Source organism: Chiloscyllium punctatum, chromosome 18 (assembly GCF_047496795.1).
Source record: "Chiloscyllium punctatum isolate Juve2018m chromosome 18, sChiPun1.3, whole genome shotgun sequence".
Lineage (NCBI taxonomy): Eukaryota > Metazoa > Chordata > Chondrichthyes > Orectolobiformes > Hemiscylliidae > Chiloscyllium > Chiloscyllium punctatum.
The window spans coordinates 96,437,689-96,452,660 of NC_092756.1; the positions used below are offsets into that span (position 1 = coordinate 96,437,689).

The window sequence follows — 14,972 nt, forward strand, 5'->3', positions numbered from 1 at the left end:
TCCTCAATTGCCGTAATGAACCACGCTATAAGTTGGAGGACTGACACTTCATCTTCCACCTGAGCAGCCTGCAACCCGGAGGACTCAACATTGAATTCTCCAATTTCAAATAACCTCCCTTCCCATCCCCGACTTCCTTCCCAGTCCTTCCTCCTCCCTTCCACTCCTCCCAGCCACCAACCGGATTCATTCCTCCCATCGACCAACCAGGTCATACCCCCTCCCTGTCTTCACCTATTCCCACCTCACCACCCTGTCCCCACCACCCCCTTTATCTGCAGCTCCCCCCACACCCATCCCCAGTCCTGAAGAAGGGTTACACCCGAAATGTCGACTTCTCCACCTCCTGATGCTGCCTGGCGTGCTGTGTTCTTCCAGCCTCCTGCCTGTCAGTCCTGATTCAATGGCCCAGTTATCACATTTATTTTGGACTGCAGTCTTGTGTTAAACTCCAAGTGTCTGTACACATGGTCCATGTATCTGAGGAGGACAGAGTACGCAGAAGGTCTCAGGTGTACAGAGAACAAAGGGGTTGACTGCCAATTCCTCCCATTGACCAACCAGGTCGTACCCTTTACCTGTCTTCACCTATCCCCACCTCACCACCCTGTCCCCACCACCCCCTTTATCTACAGCTCCCCCCACACCCACCCCCAGTCCTGAAGAAGGGTTACACCTGAAATGTCGACTTCTCCACCTCCTGATACTGCCGGGCTTGCTGTGTTCTTCCAGCCTCCAACTTGTCTACCTTTACAATTAGCATGACATTCTCCGTGGTAAGACCGCTGCCAATTAAAGTCTACTTGACAACCAATTAGCACCCTCTTCTTATGTTCCTTACATGTTGGTTTGCCCCATGAATTGGTATTCTTGCTAAAAGTCCTGATGGCTAGGCAATTAGCAATGGGTAATAAATGCTGGCCAAGCCAGCTATGCAATCATCACGTAAATGAATAATTTAAAAAGGAAGTGCAAGACAGAAATCTTGGCAGTTTCAAGAGGCCTCTGGTCCTTGGAAATTGGAGAAAGTCTTGGTCCTCAGCAGTTGGGCAGGGCCTGGTCTTAGGCAGTTGGGCAGGGCCCTATCCTCAGCAGTTGGGCAGGGCCCAGTCTTAGGCAGTTGGGCAGGGCCCTATCCTCAGCAGTTGGGCAGGGCCCGGTCTTCAGAGATTGGGCAGGGCCCTGTTTTCTGGAGTGGTCTGTACATGAACCCAAAAGGTGTTGGAATGACCAAAAAGTGATATTTGTCTTAATTTATGTTTTTAAATGGTGCTGTTTTTGTGGTAACTTTACACATGTTACTGTACTTTCGCAAACACAAGTAATAATAAATTTCTATCAATCAATCAAATTTATGACAAAACATGTCATTTCTCAGCGTTACTCAATAAATGAGATAAAAACAAAAAGCTTTGGTGAAAGACCTGACAACATCCAGGGAGAGTAAACATTTTCGAATCTGATTGGACTATTGAAGAGAAAGATGGGAATGGAATGGGTTAGATGCTGTTTCTCGACAGTGGTTGGAATGCTCGCTAATACATTCAAGGCCGGGTCAATTGTTATCCTTCAACCAGTGTCACCAAAACAGATTATCGGACCATTTATAACATTGCTATTCATAGTACCTTGCTGGGTATAAATTAACTATTCTTTCCAGGGACAACTCTTCAAAAAGTGTTTAGCTGACTCTGCTGTTCTTTGGGAAGACTTGATGATATAAATGCAAATGTTGTTGCTTTATTTTCTAAGATGTTCTTAGAAATGAAAGAGACAAAATCAACCGCAGATGCTGGAATCCAAAGTAGACAGGCAGAAGGCTGGAAGAACACAGCAAGACAGGCAGCTTTCCGAAATGACTATCCTCGGCCTCCTCCTTTGTGAATCAGACCGCAAATTGGAGGAGCACCTCATCTTCCACCTAGGCAGCCTACAACCCAGAGGACTCAACATTAAGTTCTCCAATTTCAAATAACCTCCCTTCCCATCCCTGACTCACTCCCCAGCCCCTCTCACTCACTTCCATTCTCAACAACCCCACTGCCTTGTGGCCAACCAGTTCAACTCCCCCTCCCCCTCCACCAAAGACTTACAAGTCCTGGGCTGCCTCCACTGCCAAATCCTAGTCACCCAATGCCTGGAGGAAGAACACCTCATCTTTCATCTTGGGACTCTCCAACCACATGGCATCAACATCAATTTCAGCTGTTTCCTCATCTCCTCTCCCTCCACCTCATCCCAGATCCAACCCTCCAACTCGGCACTGCCCTCCTGAACTGTCCTACCTGTTCATCTCCCTTCCTACCTATCCACTCCACTGTCCACTCTGACCTATCATCATCACCCTCCCACCTGCATTTACCTATCACGCCTTCCCAGCCACCTTCCCCCAGCCCCCACCCCCCTTCTACTTATCTCGCAGCCCGCTTTCCCCCCAACACTCCTGATGAAGGGCTTATGCCTAAAACGTTGATACTCCTCCTGGCCTGCTGTTCTTTTCCAGCGCCATAACTTTCGACTCTAATCTCCAGCATCTGTAGTCCTCACTTTCTCCTTCCTTCTAGCTACCAACTGGATTCATTCCACCCATTGACCAACCAGGCCATACCCTCTACCTGTCGTCACTATCCCTACCTCACCACCCCACCCCTCTCCCCACCCAAAACCCCCCACCCACCCTGATCCTTTATCAGCAACTCCCCCTAAAGCCAACCCCAGTCCTGAAGAAGGGTTATACCTGAAACATTGATTTCTCCCCCTCCTGATACTGCCTGGCTTGCTGTGTTCTTCCAGCCTCCTGCTTGTCTACCTTAGAAACAAAAAGACTTGAGTTATGCAGTGTTTTATCAAACTGTCAGAAAGCTTCCAAGTGCTTTTCACACAACTATTAAGTGATGGCTCTGTCACTGAATTTGGTAACCATTTTGCCCAGATAAACAGAGCTGGAATAAATGCTTAGATCCTTGGGTTTTTTTTATTTTATTGGATTAGAAGTCTTTAATGGAGAAGGAAGAACATCTCTTGGGGATCTTTCAAGTGTGTGGGTGGAGATTATTTATATGTGTTGGACATAGCTATTAGAATTAGGATGCATGTCCTTGCAGATGTCCCAGTTTTGCTGAGACAGTCCCAGATTTGCATTAACTGCCCTATTGGCCTAACGATTTCTGCAAAATTGTTCAAATGTCCAAGTTTTCAGCATTTCTCCATTGGACACTCTTCATACAATGATATATCAAGTGAAACAGAGCAGTAACATGTAAGAATGCAATTGGAATGTAACCAGAGAAGATACATCAGGAAGGTGAGGTAGGGGTCTCCCTGGGGCTGATTGACCCAGGAAAACTGAGACCTCTTGTGAGATCCATCCAGCCATTCCCGGGCAGCATCATTTACTAAGCTCGCCGAAGCCAAAGGATGTACAGAAACGGGGTGCAAATCAAGGTCAACGTGCTGAACAAGGATGCTGAGGAGCTAAGGAGAGATTTACTCACTATTGAGGGAGTGAATGACGATTCACCACATTAGTCCCTAGGATGGTGAGATTGTCTAATGAAGAGAGGTTGAGGAGACTACGTCTGTATTCCTTTGAGTTTTGAAGATTGAGGAATGACTTAAGTGGTGGATGCTGGTACAGTGGTCATGTTTAAAAGACATTTGTATAAGGACATGGATAAGAAACATTTGGAGATATATGAGCAAGTGCAGGCAGGTGGACAAGTTTAGATTCAGATTATGGTCGGCATGGACTGATTGGATTGAAAGGTCTGTATCATGCTGTATGACCATATGACTGCTTCAAAACTAACAAAATTCTTTAAGGACTTGACAGATAAGATGTCGCTTTGGCTGAACCAGAGGACACAGCTCAGTTAAAGGAGTATGCTATTTCAGAATGCGATAAGGAGGAACTTCTTCAGTTCAAAGAGGTTGTATACTTGGAATTTTCTAACCCATGTGCCTTGGAGACTCAATCCTAGATTAGGTGCAAGGCGGAAATGGATAGGTTTCTGGAGACTAAAGAAATAAAGGGATGTGGAAATAGTGTGTGAAAGTGACATTGCTCTAGATGATCACCAGTAATCTAATCAAATGGCAGAGCAGGCTCAATGGGCTGAATGGCCTGTTTTTGTTCTTAAGTGTATATCTCCTTAATACGAAACTCACTATTATGTGAAACTGGTCAATTTGTCCTTTGACTTTTGAAAATCTGTTTCCCTAATTAAAATACATTTTTACAAAAAGTGTTCTGTTCTTTCACTTTGAATCCTCCTATCTGCACGCATGATTTGAAGATGCTGGCGTTGGACTGGGGTGTACAAACTTAAAAATCACACAACACCAGATTATGGCCCAATAGATTTATTTGGAAGGATTAGCTTTCAGAGCACTGCTCCTCCATCAGGTGGTTGTCTGTATGCAGTTCCCCTGACTGATAAACAGAAAAGACAATACAAATCAGTATGGATTCTCTCTTTCCTCAAGACTGGGTACCATTGTTATTGGTGACCCTGCAGCACCATCTGAAAGTGGCTATTCTCTACACATTGATTGTCTGTTCCTTCTGTGTTGGCTTAGTTCAACTTCTGCAACTTTCATCTTTCAATTTGGAAGTTGTATGTTCAAGGCCCATGTCAGATAAACAGTTGGTTTTGAAATAACACAGTTAATGTTGTAAAACATCTCCAGAGTCCTTTGACACCTATGGGGAAATAAGGGCAAATGACCAAAAAAGCAAATTAAAGCATTAGGTTTTAAGGAATATTTTTGTATATTCAACAGATTTTTATTCCACTCATTGCATAAATGCTTTATGTTGCTGGAGCAACAGCTGACTGGGATCTTTGAGCACACATGTGGGTGTGGTAGGCCAGATGATCAGTGAATTCCTGATATAGGCCTTTGGCAAACACAATCTCCTCTCAGACATTCAGTGTCAGACAGCTGTAAGATCCTAGAGATGGCATCAAATGGAGCTTTGGCAAAGTTGCCCAGTCTGACTGTTCAGCCTCTGGCAAAATTGAGGCCATCATAAATACCGACCATCTGAAGTAGTTTCTTGGAGACTGGACCTGACACAGTACTGGTATCACAGGGAACAAACAGACACACAAAGCCTGACTCGCAACACCCAGTGACCTTGTATGGTAGAATGTGGGGTCTTCCAATGTTGTTATCCTACTAAATGTTGACAGCTTTGTCATAATGATAGCTCCATGAACTGCAGTGGCCACTTCCTCGGAGCTTTGAAACCCAATCCAACACATTCGTTATAGACACCACTTGTAACAAAAGCCTTAAATCCAGTGGGTTTCCAGCACAGGATTGCTGTTGTATGGGCATGATCTTGAGAACCTTGTCCTTCAAGGGTGATCCGGGAAGAAGACACCTTGATAGGAAGGGAGAAGAGATAAATTTCCTCCAAAGTCTTAATTTTCATATCTTTACTAAGCTTAGTTACTAGCACCCACTCCCTGGTCAGCATGGTGGCTCAATGGTTAACACTGCTCCCCATAATGCCAGGGACCTGGTTCAATTCTACCCTCCGGTGACTGTCTGTGTGGAATTTGTGCATTCTCCCTGTGACTGTGTGGGTTTCCTCTGGGTGCTCTGATTTCCTCCCACAGTCCAAAAATGTGCAGGTTACCCTTGGGAAATGCAGAGTTACAAGGTCTGGGTAGGCTGCTCTTTACAAGGTTGGTGTGGACTTGATGGCCCAAATGGCTTGCTTCCTGACTGCAGAAATTCTACGATTATCTTCATCATGTCCCCTACCACAGCATCAGTCCTGCCCACAGGTCCCTGGAGCTGAAACTACTGTGGAAACTTTCTCTACCATTGTGTCTTTAAGGAGTATCTTAACAGAGGAGAGTCAGAGCTGAAGAACTGACTGTCAATGGGCTGTTGAAAGTAGGGAAGGATAAGAGTCTGGAATTGGGGATCTTGGACAGTTGTAGCAAGTTAGAGATATCAGGTGGAGTGACATCATGCAAGGATTGGAATATAAGGATGAAAGCTTAAGTTGAGACGTTTCTTAGCCAGGTGCCAATGTAGGTCATGTGAGCACGGGGCGATGGGCATATGGGACTTAATGCAAATTAGGTCATGAGTAATTCATCTAGGTTAAATGATGTCTTGCAGCAGAGGGAGCGTTAACTGTATCTCCAGCATCATTCCCTCCCCTCTCCTAAACTGATTATTTACCTAGTTGCAGTCTATGTGATCTTGCTAAATGCAGAATGGCTATTGTAATGACAAAACTTCAAAATAACTAAGAATTTTCTGTCAGATGAAAATCATGTTAAAATGCTTCTAATTATTCAGCAATCTCCAGTGATTTTGGATAAATGGAGTTTTGGGTTAAAGCAAGAATGGAAGACGGGGATAATTGAAACTCGGTATTCAGAAGTAATTCAGCCTCTATTTTAAGCTTTATGTTCTGACCTTATCTCCCATATTCCTTTAGCCCTTCTAGTATCTACAGCCCAAACAAACTCACTACTTCAATGTCCCGTGTGGTAGCTGCTCTGTCCTGTTCATGGTGGAAGTGCGTGGCCTCCTTTAGGTGGAAACATATAACTACAGCATGACATGTTTACACAGGTGAGAACTGTTAGAATTGCAGGGACAATTCATAATGCTATTGATAAAAATTAACCGAAATTCCCTGCAGAGGTAATATTTAATTTGTTATTACTGATCAATTAGATCAAGTGACTTTATTTATTTAAAATTCAAGAAATTGATTTCCAGAAATCTAGTCAACACATCCATTATTGTTAATAAATACTTATTCCCACTTTTTGTTTGAGGTAGGGGACCTATGCAATCAATCAAGATGCTTGTGAAAGGTTCCTCAAATGCTGGAATAGGTATTTAACGTACAAGTTTTATTGCTGCCTGTGATGATCCTATTAGCTGACATGTGACACGTCTGGCAAAATTCAACTACATCCTTGTGTAGTCCAAGTATTTTAGCCTGTGTTTTCCTCACCCCTAAATGACCTCCAAGCTCATGCGCCACTTGCAACACCTCCTTTCTATACCCTACTGGCAAAATAATTTGATGAACCTCTGCCCATTTCTCATCTGTTTTCAATGTGTGAGGGTCTCCATTTCCTTATTACGACATCATTTGTTAAGTAATAACACACAGGGATATATTCACTCTCCTCTTCTGTATAGGCCTTTTGATACAACTGTTTTAAGTTCTCATCTTCCTGTTGTAACTCGATTGGCTTAGCAGAGCTAAAGATACTTGCATGTTTATCTATTTGCTCCTGCTCTGTTCCACTTATCTGATCAAAAAAGTCTCAGATAAAGCTATACTAGCTTCCTTTTTTGTGTCTTTTGATCTCTCCTGCTTCAACTTGTGCCTCTGTGATCTTGTGATCACACAATCTGGATAAATTTCTGGAAAAACATCCTTCATTTCTTCAGTTGCCCATGTCTCCACTGGCTTTTCAACTAGAGTAGTGAATAGCTATATCATTTGCTAGGACAAATTGTATTCCTGGAGCTGAAAGGATGTCCAGTACACCTAACACAAACTCTCCACTCTTCTCTGGGCTCTCTAGTCTTGCTTTACATAATTGAGCACTTTTTGTCTCGCCATGAATTCCTGTTACCAGTGCCTTCTCTGGCAATAGTTCCTCAGGAGTACATATCTCTTCATCCTTCAGCATTACAGACTGAGAGGATTCTATGTCCCTAAATATTGTAATCTCTTTACTTGCTACTCCTGGCCTATGTGAATAAGCTTTACCCTTGCATGTATGTTTTTTAAAAATACCTGGCACATCCTCCTTAATCAATCACTGATCCTCTTGTACACTCTGAGGCAGTTGTCCAATTTCCCTTGTGCTTTTTGTTACCAGTCCAACAAAACTCCCAGGCTTGCCCAGTTTTCCTACATCTGGCTTTCTCCGAGCCCACCAACACTGTGATTTTGTGTGGCCCACTTTATTACAATGAAAACACTGGAGCTTTAAATTTCTTTGTCCCCCTCAAGGCTTTCTTTTTTACCCTGTGGTAAGTTATCTTTATGACCTTCGCTGAGATCTACCTTTCCACATGAGGATTTCTCTTTGTCTCAGTTTCTATGCCTCATGGACTGAAATTGATTCTGGAAGCCGAACCACGTTTTATGGACTAGCTCATAATCATCAGGCACTTCAGTTGCTAACCTTACCATTTTAACTCTCTGCTTTTCCACATGAGTTTGTGCTACTTCCTAGCCAAGGTTACCCTCAGCCTTTGTCTCCAGCCTTTTAAGCTGGCTTTCCTTTTTAAGTGTCAGTTTCTGAAGTTCAAATGCTCTCTGTTTTTCCCTCTCTTCTGCTTTTAAATGTAACTCAAACTGTTTCATTTTTGCTGCCCTTTCCTTATCTCTCGCTTCTAACCCAAGCTGCTTCATTTGCAATTGAATTCTTGTCATCTCTATAGATTCTGATAGTTTCTCGGCAAGTTTAAATGCTGAGCTCCTGCTGTAATTACCTCTCTTTTCCTCACAGAAGCAGGCAGGTCCAATTCCAGCATCTCTGCTAATTCCTGCTAATTTATTCACCTTTTGCAAAACTTCCAAGGTCACCACATCCACATCCAGAAAGCTTTTGGTGACTGAAAGAGCCATTACTATCCCAAGCTTTGTCAGCCAACCAAACCAAAATCCAAAATAAAGACACTAACACTGACCACCCACTGTTTAAAATCCTACAAAGAGCCCCCAGTCTGTTTTGGACTAGGTAGGCCAGACCACTGAAAACATTTTTAAGCAGGCAACCCAACTCATAACTTTGCAATTTGTTTCAGTAAATGTACAGTGAAAAATTACTCGGAGTAAGTTAGCTAGGTTGACTACCACGTTTAAAACAGACAAAAGTTTATTCACAAAATTACACAGTGAAACACAAAGAACGGAATAAAGACCCCCACAGAACTTAGTCTATCCAACTAGACTTAATTATGCTGTTCTGAATATACACAACAGTCCCTTAAGCAAACCCCCTTGATAAACAGTAAAAATGGAACATGCTTCCAGTTTGAAGTTAGAAGGGCAGAAAGAGAGAGAGCCTGTTTCCACACAGCTGAACTCCTAACTAGGTCTGGGCTGAACTGCTCAGCTAGAGTGCTTCATTATACAGGTCACTTCTAAAATGTGACCACTTTGGCCTGAAGTCTCATCTGTTTACATATAAAAAGGCCTCTCAACATCCTTTTCCATCTCTGTACCAAACTAGTCACCCCGGAGCCTGGAGTTATTTATGACCCCTCTGAATAAAACCAAGGACACAATATCCTTGAGAAAAGGAACAGCTTTTAGAAACAAAGAACCAGCTTTGTGACAATATTCCCCCCAGTCTCCTGGCCAGCTTTCATCAAAAGGTCAAGAAAATTTTCCAGCCTCCATATGTGGTCACAGTAGGAGTAATACAGTGACTCAATGGCTAACACTGCTACCTCACAGCACCAGGGACGCAGATTCAATTCCAGCTTCGCGTGACTATATGTATGGAGCTTGTACATTCTCATGTTTGTGTGGGTTTCCACCGGGTGCTCCGGTTTCCTCCCACACTCCCAAGCTATGCAGGTTAGGTTAGATTGGCCAAGCTAATTTGCCCATAGTATTCAGGGATCCAATTCTTGGATATGTGAGGGAATCTATTTTCAATCACTAGGGCTTAGTTTAAAACTGGAGCCAGGTTTCTCAGTGATGAAATTAGGAAACAGTAGGACATGGAAAGATGGCAGAAACCATCTGCTGAATTGCTGTTGAAATCCTCGTTCATGTTTTCACTCCCTCTAGTCTTACTTATTCCAATATACCTCTGACTGTTCTCCCATATTCTACACTTGTGTTCTTAAACTCATCCAAAATTCTACAGTTATATTTTAACTCCCAGCAATTCTTGTTGACTCCTGGTCAAGCAACACTTGATTTTAAAATTAATTATCATCCTTATTTCTAAATCCCTCTAATACTTTCTCCCTCACTGTCTTTCTAATTCTCTCCAACCACAAGCCTCCAAGTTAATTGCCCTTCACAAGTCCCTTGTGAATCCTGAACTTTAATTGCATTGGTGGTTGGACTTTCAGTTGCCTAGGTCCTCAACTCTGGAATACAGTCCTTAAACCTCTCCACCTCCCTAACTCACTATCCTCCTTTATGACACTCATTTGATCCTCTCTCTTTGACCAAGTCATTAGTCACTTGACATAATATCTCCCTAAGAGGCGAGGCACCATACTTCCTTTTATAATGTTAAAAATCACACAACACCAGGTTCTCATCCAACAGGCTTATTTGGAAGCACTGGCTTTCGGAGCGCTGCTTCTTCATCAGATGGTTGTGAAGTATAAGATTGTAGGTCGCAGACTTTATAGCAAAAGTTTACATTGTGATGTAACTTAAATTATAATGCTCATAAATGTTTCTTATAATTAAAAACATATATAAATAGGTTGTTCTTCTTTCTATATTGCAGAGGTTTTGATGACTTTCAAAACTTGTATGAATTTCCTGAGAATATTGATTCTGGAAACATTTGCTGCTGGGGAGAATGTTTATTTAATATCTTTATATTTCCTTTAAGTATGAAAAGAGATTGGATAGACTGGGTTATTTTCATCGGAGCATGGAGACTGAAGTGGGGGCATGACTGAGGTATATAAAATTACGAGGGGCATAGACAGGAAGGAGTAAATAAAACAAAGAACTGTGGATGCTGAAGATCTGAAAATTAAATCAGAAATTTCTAGAGAAACTCAGCAGGTCTGACAAAGTTTAAAATCACACAACACCAGGTTATAGTCCAACAGGTTTAATTGGAAGCACACAAGCTTTCGGAGCGCTGCTCCTTCATCAGGTGATTGTGGAGGACACAATTGTAAAGGACAGAATTTATAGCAAAAATTTACAGTGTGATGTAACTGAAATTATACTTTGAAAAAATACCTTGATTGTCTGTGGAGTCTTTCATCTGTTCGAATACCATGATAGTTTCACTTCTTTCATGTGTAAGTCACAAAACCTTTTTTTAAAATGTTGCATTCTCAGTTTAACTGTAACAATTGGTATTAGCGAGACAATATGTTGAAGGTGTTAACCCCATGTGTTCTCTGTCTATGCCATGATGTTTAGATTGATTCTAATCTAAAAAGTGAGATAACAGAGTTTTACATGAATTCATGCAGTTTTTGAGCAAGTACAATGTAACTCTGCAAGTACAAATTCCCCCCACAGAAGAAAGAAAGCAGAGTCCAGAGACCTTTCTTCAGAATAGACACTTCTTCTGAACAAGAGTCACTGTATTCAAAACATTAGCACTGCTTTATCTCCATAGATTCTGCCAGACCTGATGAGTTTTAGACAGGAAGGCACAAGGTGGAGGGATTAATTAACTACGGAGCATAGATTTAAGGTAAGGGACAGTAGGTTTAGAGGGGATATGAGAGGGAAAAAATCACTCAGAGGGTGGTGGGAACCTGGCAGAAACTCTCTTAGCACTTAAAAAAGTATTTCCATATCCAGCCATCTGAGCGATGCAGAGTGATGCCAACTGTGTAAGTCAATTCCTGCATCTGCTGAGGTTATATGTTGGATTCTCCCTCTTTAGCTCTCCCCTCACCTAAGGCATGATGATCTTCAGGTTAAACCACTACCAGTTGTCTCTGTCTCTCTCTTTCTAATGAGAGAGCAGCCAATGGTCTTGCAGGACTATGGCGACTTTCCTATTTGCACTTACGATGCCAAAGCATTCCAGGCTGTGAGCCAAGTGCTGGAAAATGGGATTTGAATAATTAGGTGGTTGTTTTTTTTAACTGGCGCAGAAGATTCAATGTGCCAAAGGGCTTTTATCTGTTCTGAGACCTCTACGACTCTATATTGGTGCCCTCTCCCATTGTAGGTCTTGCGAAGGACAATTCCGCAGCAGGAGGCAATACGTCAGCTAATTCAGTAACAATTATGCTGCCACTTAATCATTTGGTATTCTTTGTATTGCTTGTAAATTGCCGTTTATCGCTGCTGCACGTTTTCAAATCTGTGTGAGTTGGAGTTGTATTCTTCATCGACGGGGCTACTGCATTCGCAACTGCATTGAGTGGAGGGGGAACCATGTAGCAATGTTTGCAGGACCGCGCATGCGCGGGCGGTTGCCAGGGAGCGGCGGCGGCGGTTGCTAGGGGACGCTGAGGTATCCCGGCGTGCCTCGGGAAGGAGAAGCCGGTGGGTCGGGGGTGGTCTGGCTTCACAAGATGGCGGCAACTGTGCAGCTTCTGTGCCTGGCAACTAGCAGTGGGGTCCCTTTGTACTGCAGAAACAAGGGGGAGAGCAGGCAGGTAACCTCACTCATGCTACATTCTTTGCAGTGCATTGTCTTCTCTTTTAAAAAACACAAAAAAAACTTTATTTGTTTGCAATTTAAATAAAGACCATAAAGCATAAGAGATAGGAACAGGAGAAGGCCGTTTGGCCTCTCCACCTTTCAAATGGTTAGTTTCTCACATCCATTTTCCTGTATTTTTCCCCCATACTCTTGATTCCTTGTCTGATGGAGAATCTGTCATTGTCTTAAGTTCCAACTTCACCTGAGGCATAGTGACCCTCAAAGTAAACCATCACATTTATCTCTGTCTTATGAGAAAGCAGCCTTATGGTCTGGTAGACAACTTTAACCTTGGGATTTGGTTAGCTCAGTTGGCTGCATTCCTGACGAAGGGCTCTTGCCCGAAACCTCGATTCTCCTGCTCCTCAGATGCTGCCTGATCTGCTGTGCTTTTCCAGCAAACGCACTCTTGACGCAGTTGGCTGCATGGCTGGCTTGTGATGCCAACAGCATGGATTCAATTCCCACTAACCAGCTGAGGTTAGCACGAAGGACTCTCCTTCTCAACATCTCCCTGAGATGTCGTGACCCTCCTGTTAAACTACCAGCTTTCTGAGAGGATGGTGACTTTATGCACTGCTCTCTGTTGCAAGGAATTCTGAAGGCACATAAAATAAAAACAAGGAACATTGATGTCTTTGCACTCAGGAACTATTTTATGCAATTTTCAACAACTGTGAAGATGCTACTGTCCTGAAGAAGGATGGAGGCAGGTGAAAATTTATTTTTGTTTCCTTCACTCATTTCATTAAAGGAGAGGGTACAAAGAGAATACTGACTTGATAATATGGTCTTGTTAGTGGGTGTGCACACTTTCATTGCTGTATATGTCAAGCCTGACCAACCATTTGGCATTAATGGTGACTGGTTGCTCATTTTAATAGATGAAATTGGGGACAATAATTAAATGTTAGGCCAATTGTTTTGAGCAGCATGCTGGCAAAACCAATATTTTCCCCTCATTGCCCTAAGAAAGGTGGTGGTGAACTACCTCCTTGCAGGGCATGTTCCTGGTTTTGAGGGAGCCCTCAGGGTTTTGATGCAAGATGAACCAATTATATCTCCTAGTGGTAATAACAAGAAACTTGCAAGAATTGATGTTTCCATCTGTATCTTCTGCTCATGTCCTTCTCGATAGTGAAGGTATTTATTTTAATCAGTCAATGGATGGGATGTCACTGGCTGGGCCAGTCTTTATTGCCTGAGAAGATGGTAGTCAGCTGTTTTCTTGAACTGTTGCAGTCCATATGGTATAGGAACACATATAGTGCTGTTCGGAAGGGAGTTCCTAGATCTTGCCTCAGTGCCACTGAAGGACAGGTGAGAAAATTCCAAGTCAGAATGGAGAGTGGCTTGGAGGGAAAGTGTAGTTGGTGGTGTTCCCAAGCATCTACTGCCTTGTCCTTCTTGATGACAGCGATCATGGGTTTGGAAGGTACTGTCTAAGAAGCCTTGGTGAATTTCTGCAGTGTATCTTATAGACAGTATACTCTTTTGCCATGATGTACAACAGTGAGAATGAATATTTAAGTGACTTGGTTGCTAATCAAGTGAGCTGATGAAGGGGTCGACTCTCTAAGGCACCTGGATGGATACATGAATAAGAAGAGTTTAGAAGGATGTGAGCCAAATGCTGGAAAATGGGACTAGATTAATTTAGGATATCTGATATTGCATGGATGAGATGGCTAAAAGGTCTGATTCTGTGCTGTAAAGCTCTATGACTGTGACTGCCCAATGCTACTCCGTAGTTGGCAGCATGGGGTAGCTACTGACATTAATCAATGCTGATCTGCATATTAGATCCAGATCCATTAAGCCCTTCGTATTGCTTAATATGCTTGCCTAACAAAAATTGAACAACCTCAGTTTTTGATTGAGTCCCAAGACTCGTTTTGTTTTTAGGGAGAGAATTCCAGATTTCCACTATCTTGTTATTTATTTTAAAAATGTATGTTCTCTTGGATATGGGTGTCATTGACTAGGCTGGCATTTATTACCCATCCCTAATTGCCCTGGAAAAAGTGGTAGCAAGCTGCCGTCTTGAACTCCTGTAGGCTCTGTGGTGTAGAGACACCCACTGTGCTGTTGAGGCGGGAGTTCAAGTATTTTCACTCCAGTGGCCATGAAGGACCAGGGATAACAGTTCCAAAATAGTATAGTACATGTCTTAGAAGGGAACATGCAGACGATGTCCCCTTGTATCTGCTGTCTTGTCCTTCTAAGTGTAGAGGTCACAGGTTTGGAAGACGCTGTCAATGGAGCCTTGGTTAGTTACTGCAGTGTGTATTGAGGAGGCACCTGTCTGTGGTGAGGGAGTGAATGTTGAAGGTGGAAGATGGAGTACCAGTCAAGTGGGATACTTTGTCCTAGATGGTTTTGAGCTTCATGAGTGTTGATAGAACTGAAGTATTGCATATAAGTGGAGAGTATTACGTCAGATTCCTGACTTGCTCCATATAGATGATGGCTGGGCAGTGATGGGGGCGGGGTTCAGGCAGTGAGATCTTTGCTGCAGAGTTTGCATATAAACATATAACAGCAAGAGTAAGTTCCTTGAATCTGCCCTATCATTCACTCAGATAA

General features: G+C 42.9%; 1 protein-coding gene and 1 pseudogene across 2 annotated transcripts in view; one reads left to right on the forward strand and one right to left on the reverse strand.

The window, feature by feature from the left end:
• Nucleotides 1–4,811: 4,811 nt before the first annotated feature.
• Nucleotides 4,812–5,485, reverse strand: LOC140489126 (small ribosomal subunit protein uS5-like; annotated as a pseudogene).
• A 6,719-nt stretch (nt 5,486–12,204) lies between these two features.
• fuz (fuzzy planar cell polarity protein) overlaps nt 12,205–14,972 on the forward strand; it is a 35,076-nt gene continuing 32,308 nt past the window's right edge. The window contains exons 1-2 of one of the 2 annotated variants that reach the window (XM_072588854.1): nt 12,273–12,339; nt 13,035–13,095. In XM_072588854.1, the coding sequence (XP_072444955.1) occupies nt 13,090–13,095 (6 nt within the window). In that variant the 5' untranslated portion in view covers nt 12,273–12,339; nt 13,035–13,089. Of the gene's footprint in view, nt 12,340–13,034; nt 13,096–14,972 lie in introns of both variants that reach the window. The other variant, XM_072588853.1, reaches the window with a different exon arrangement.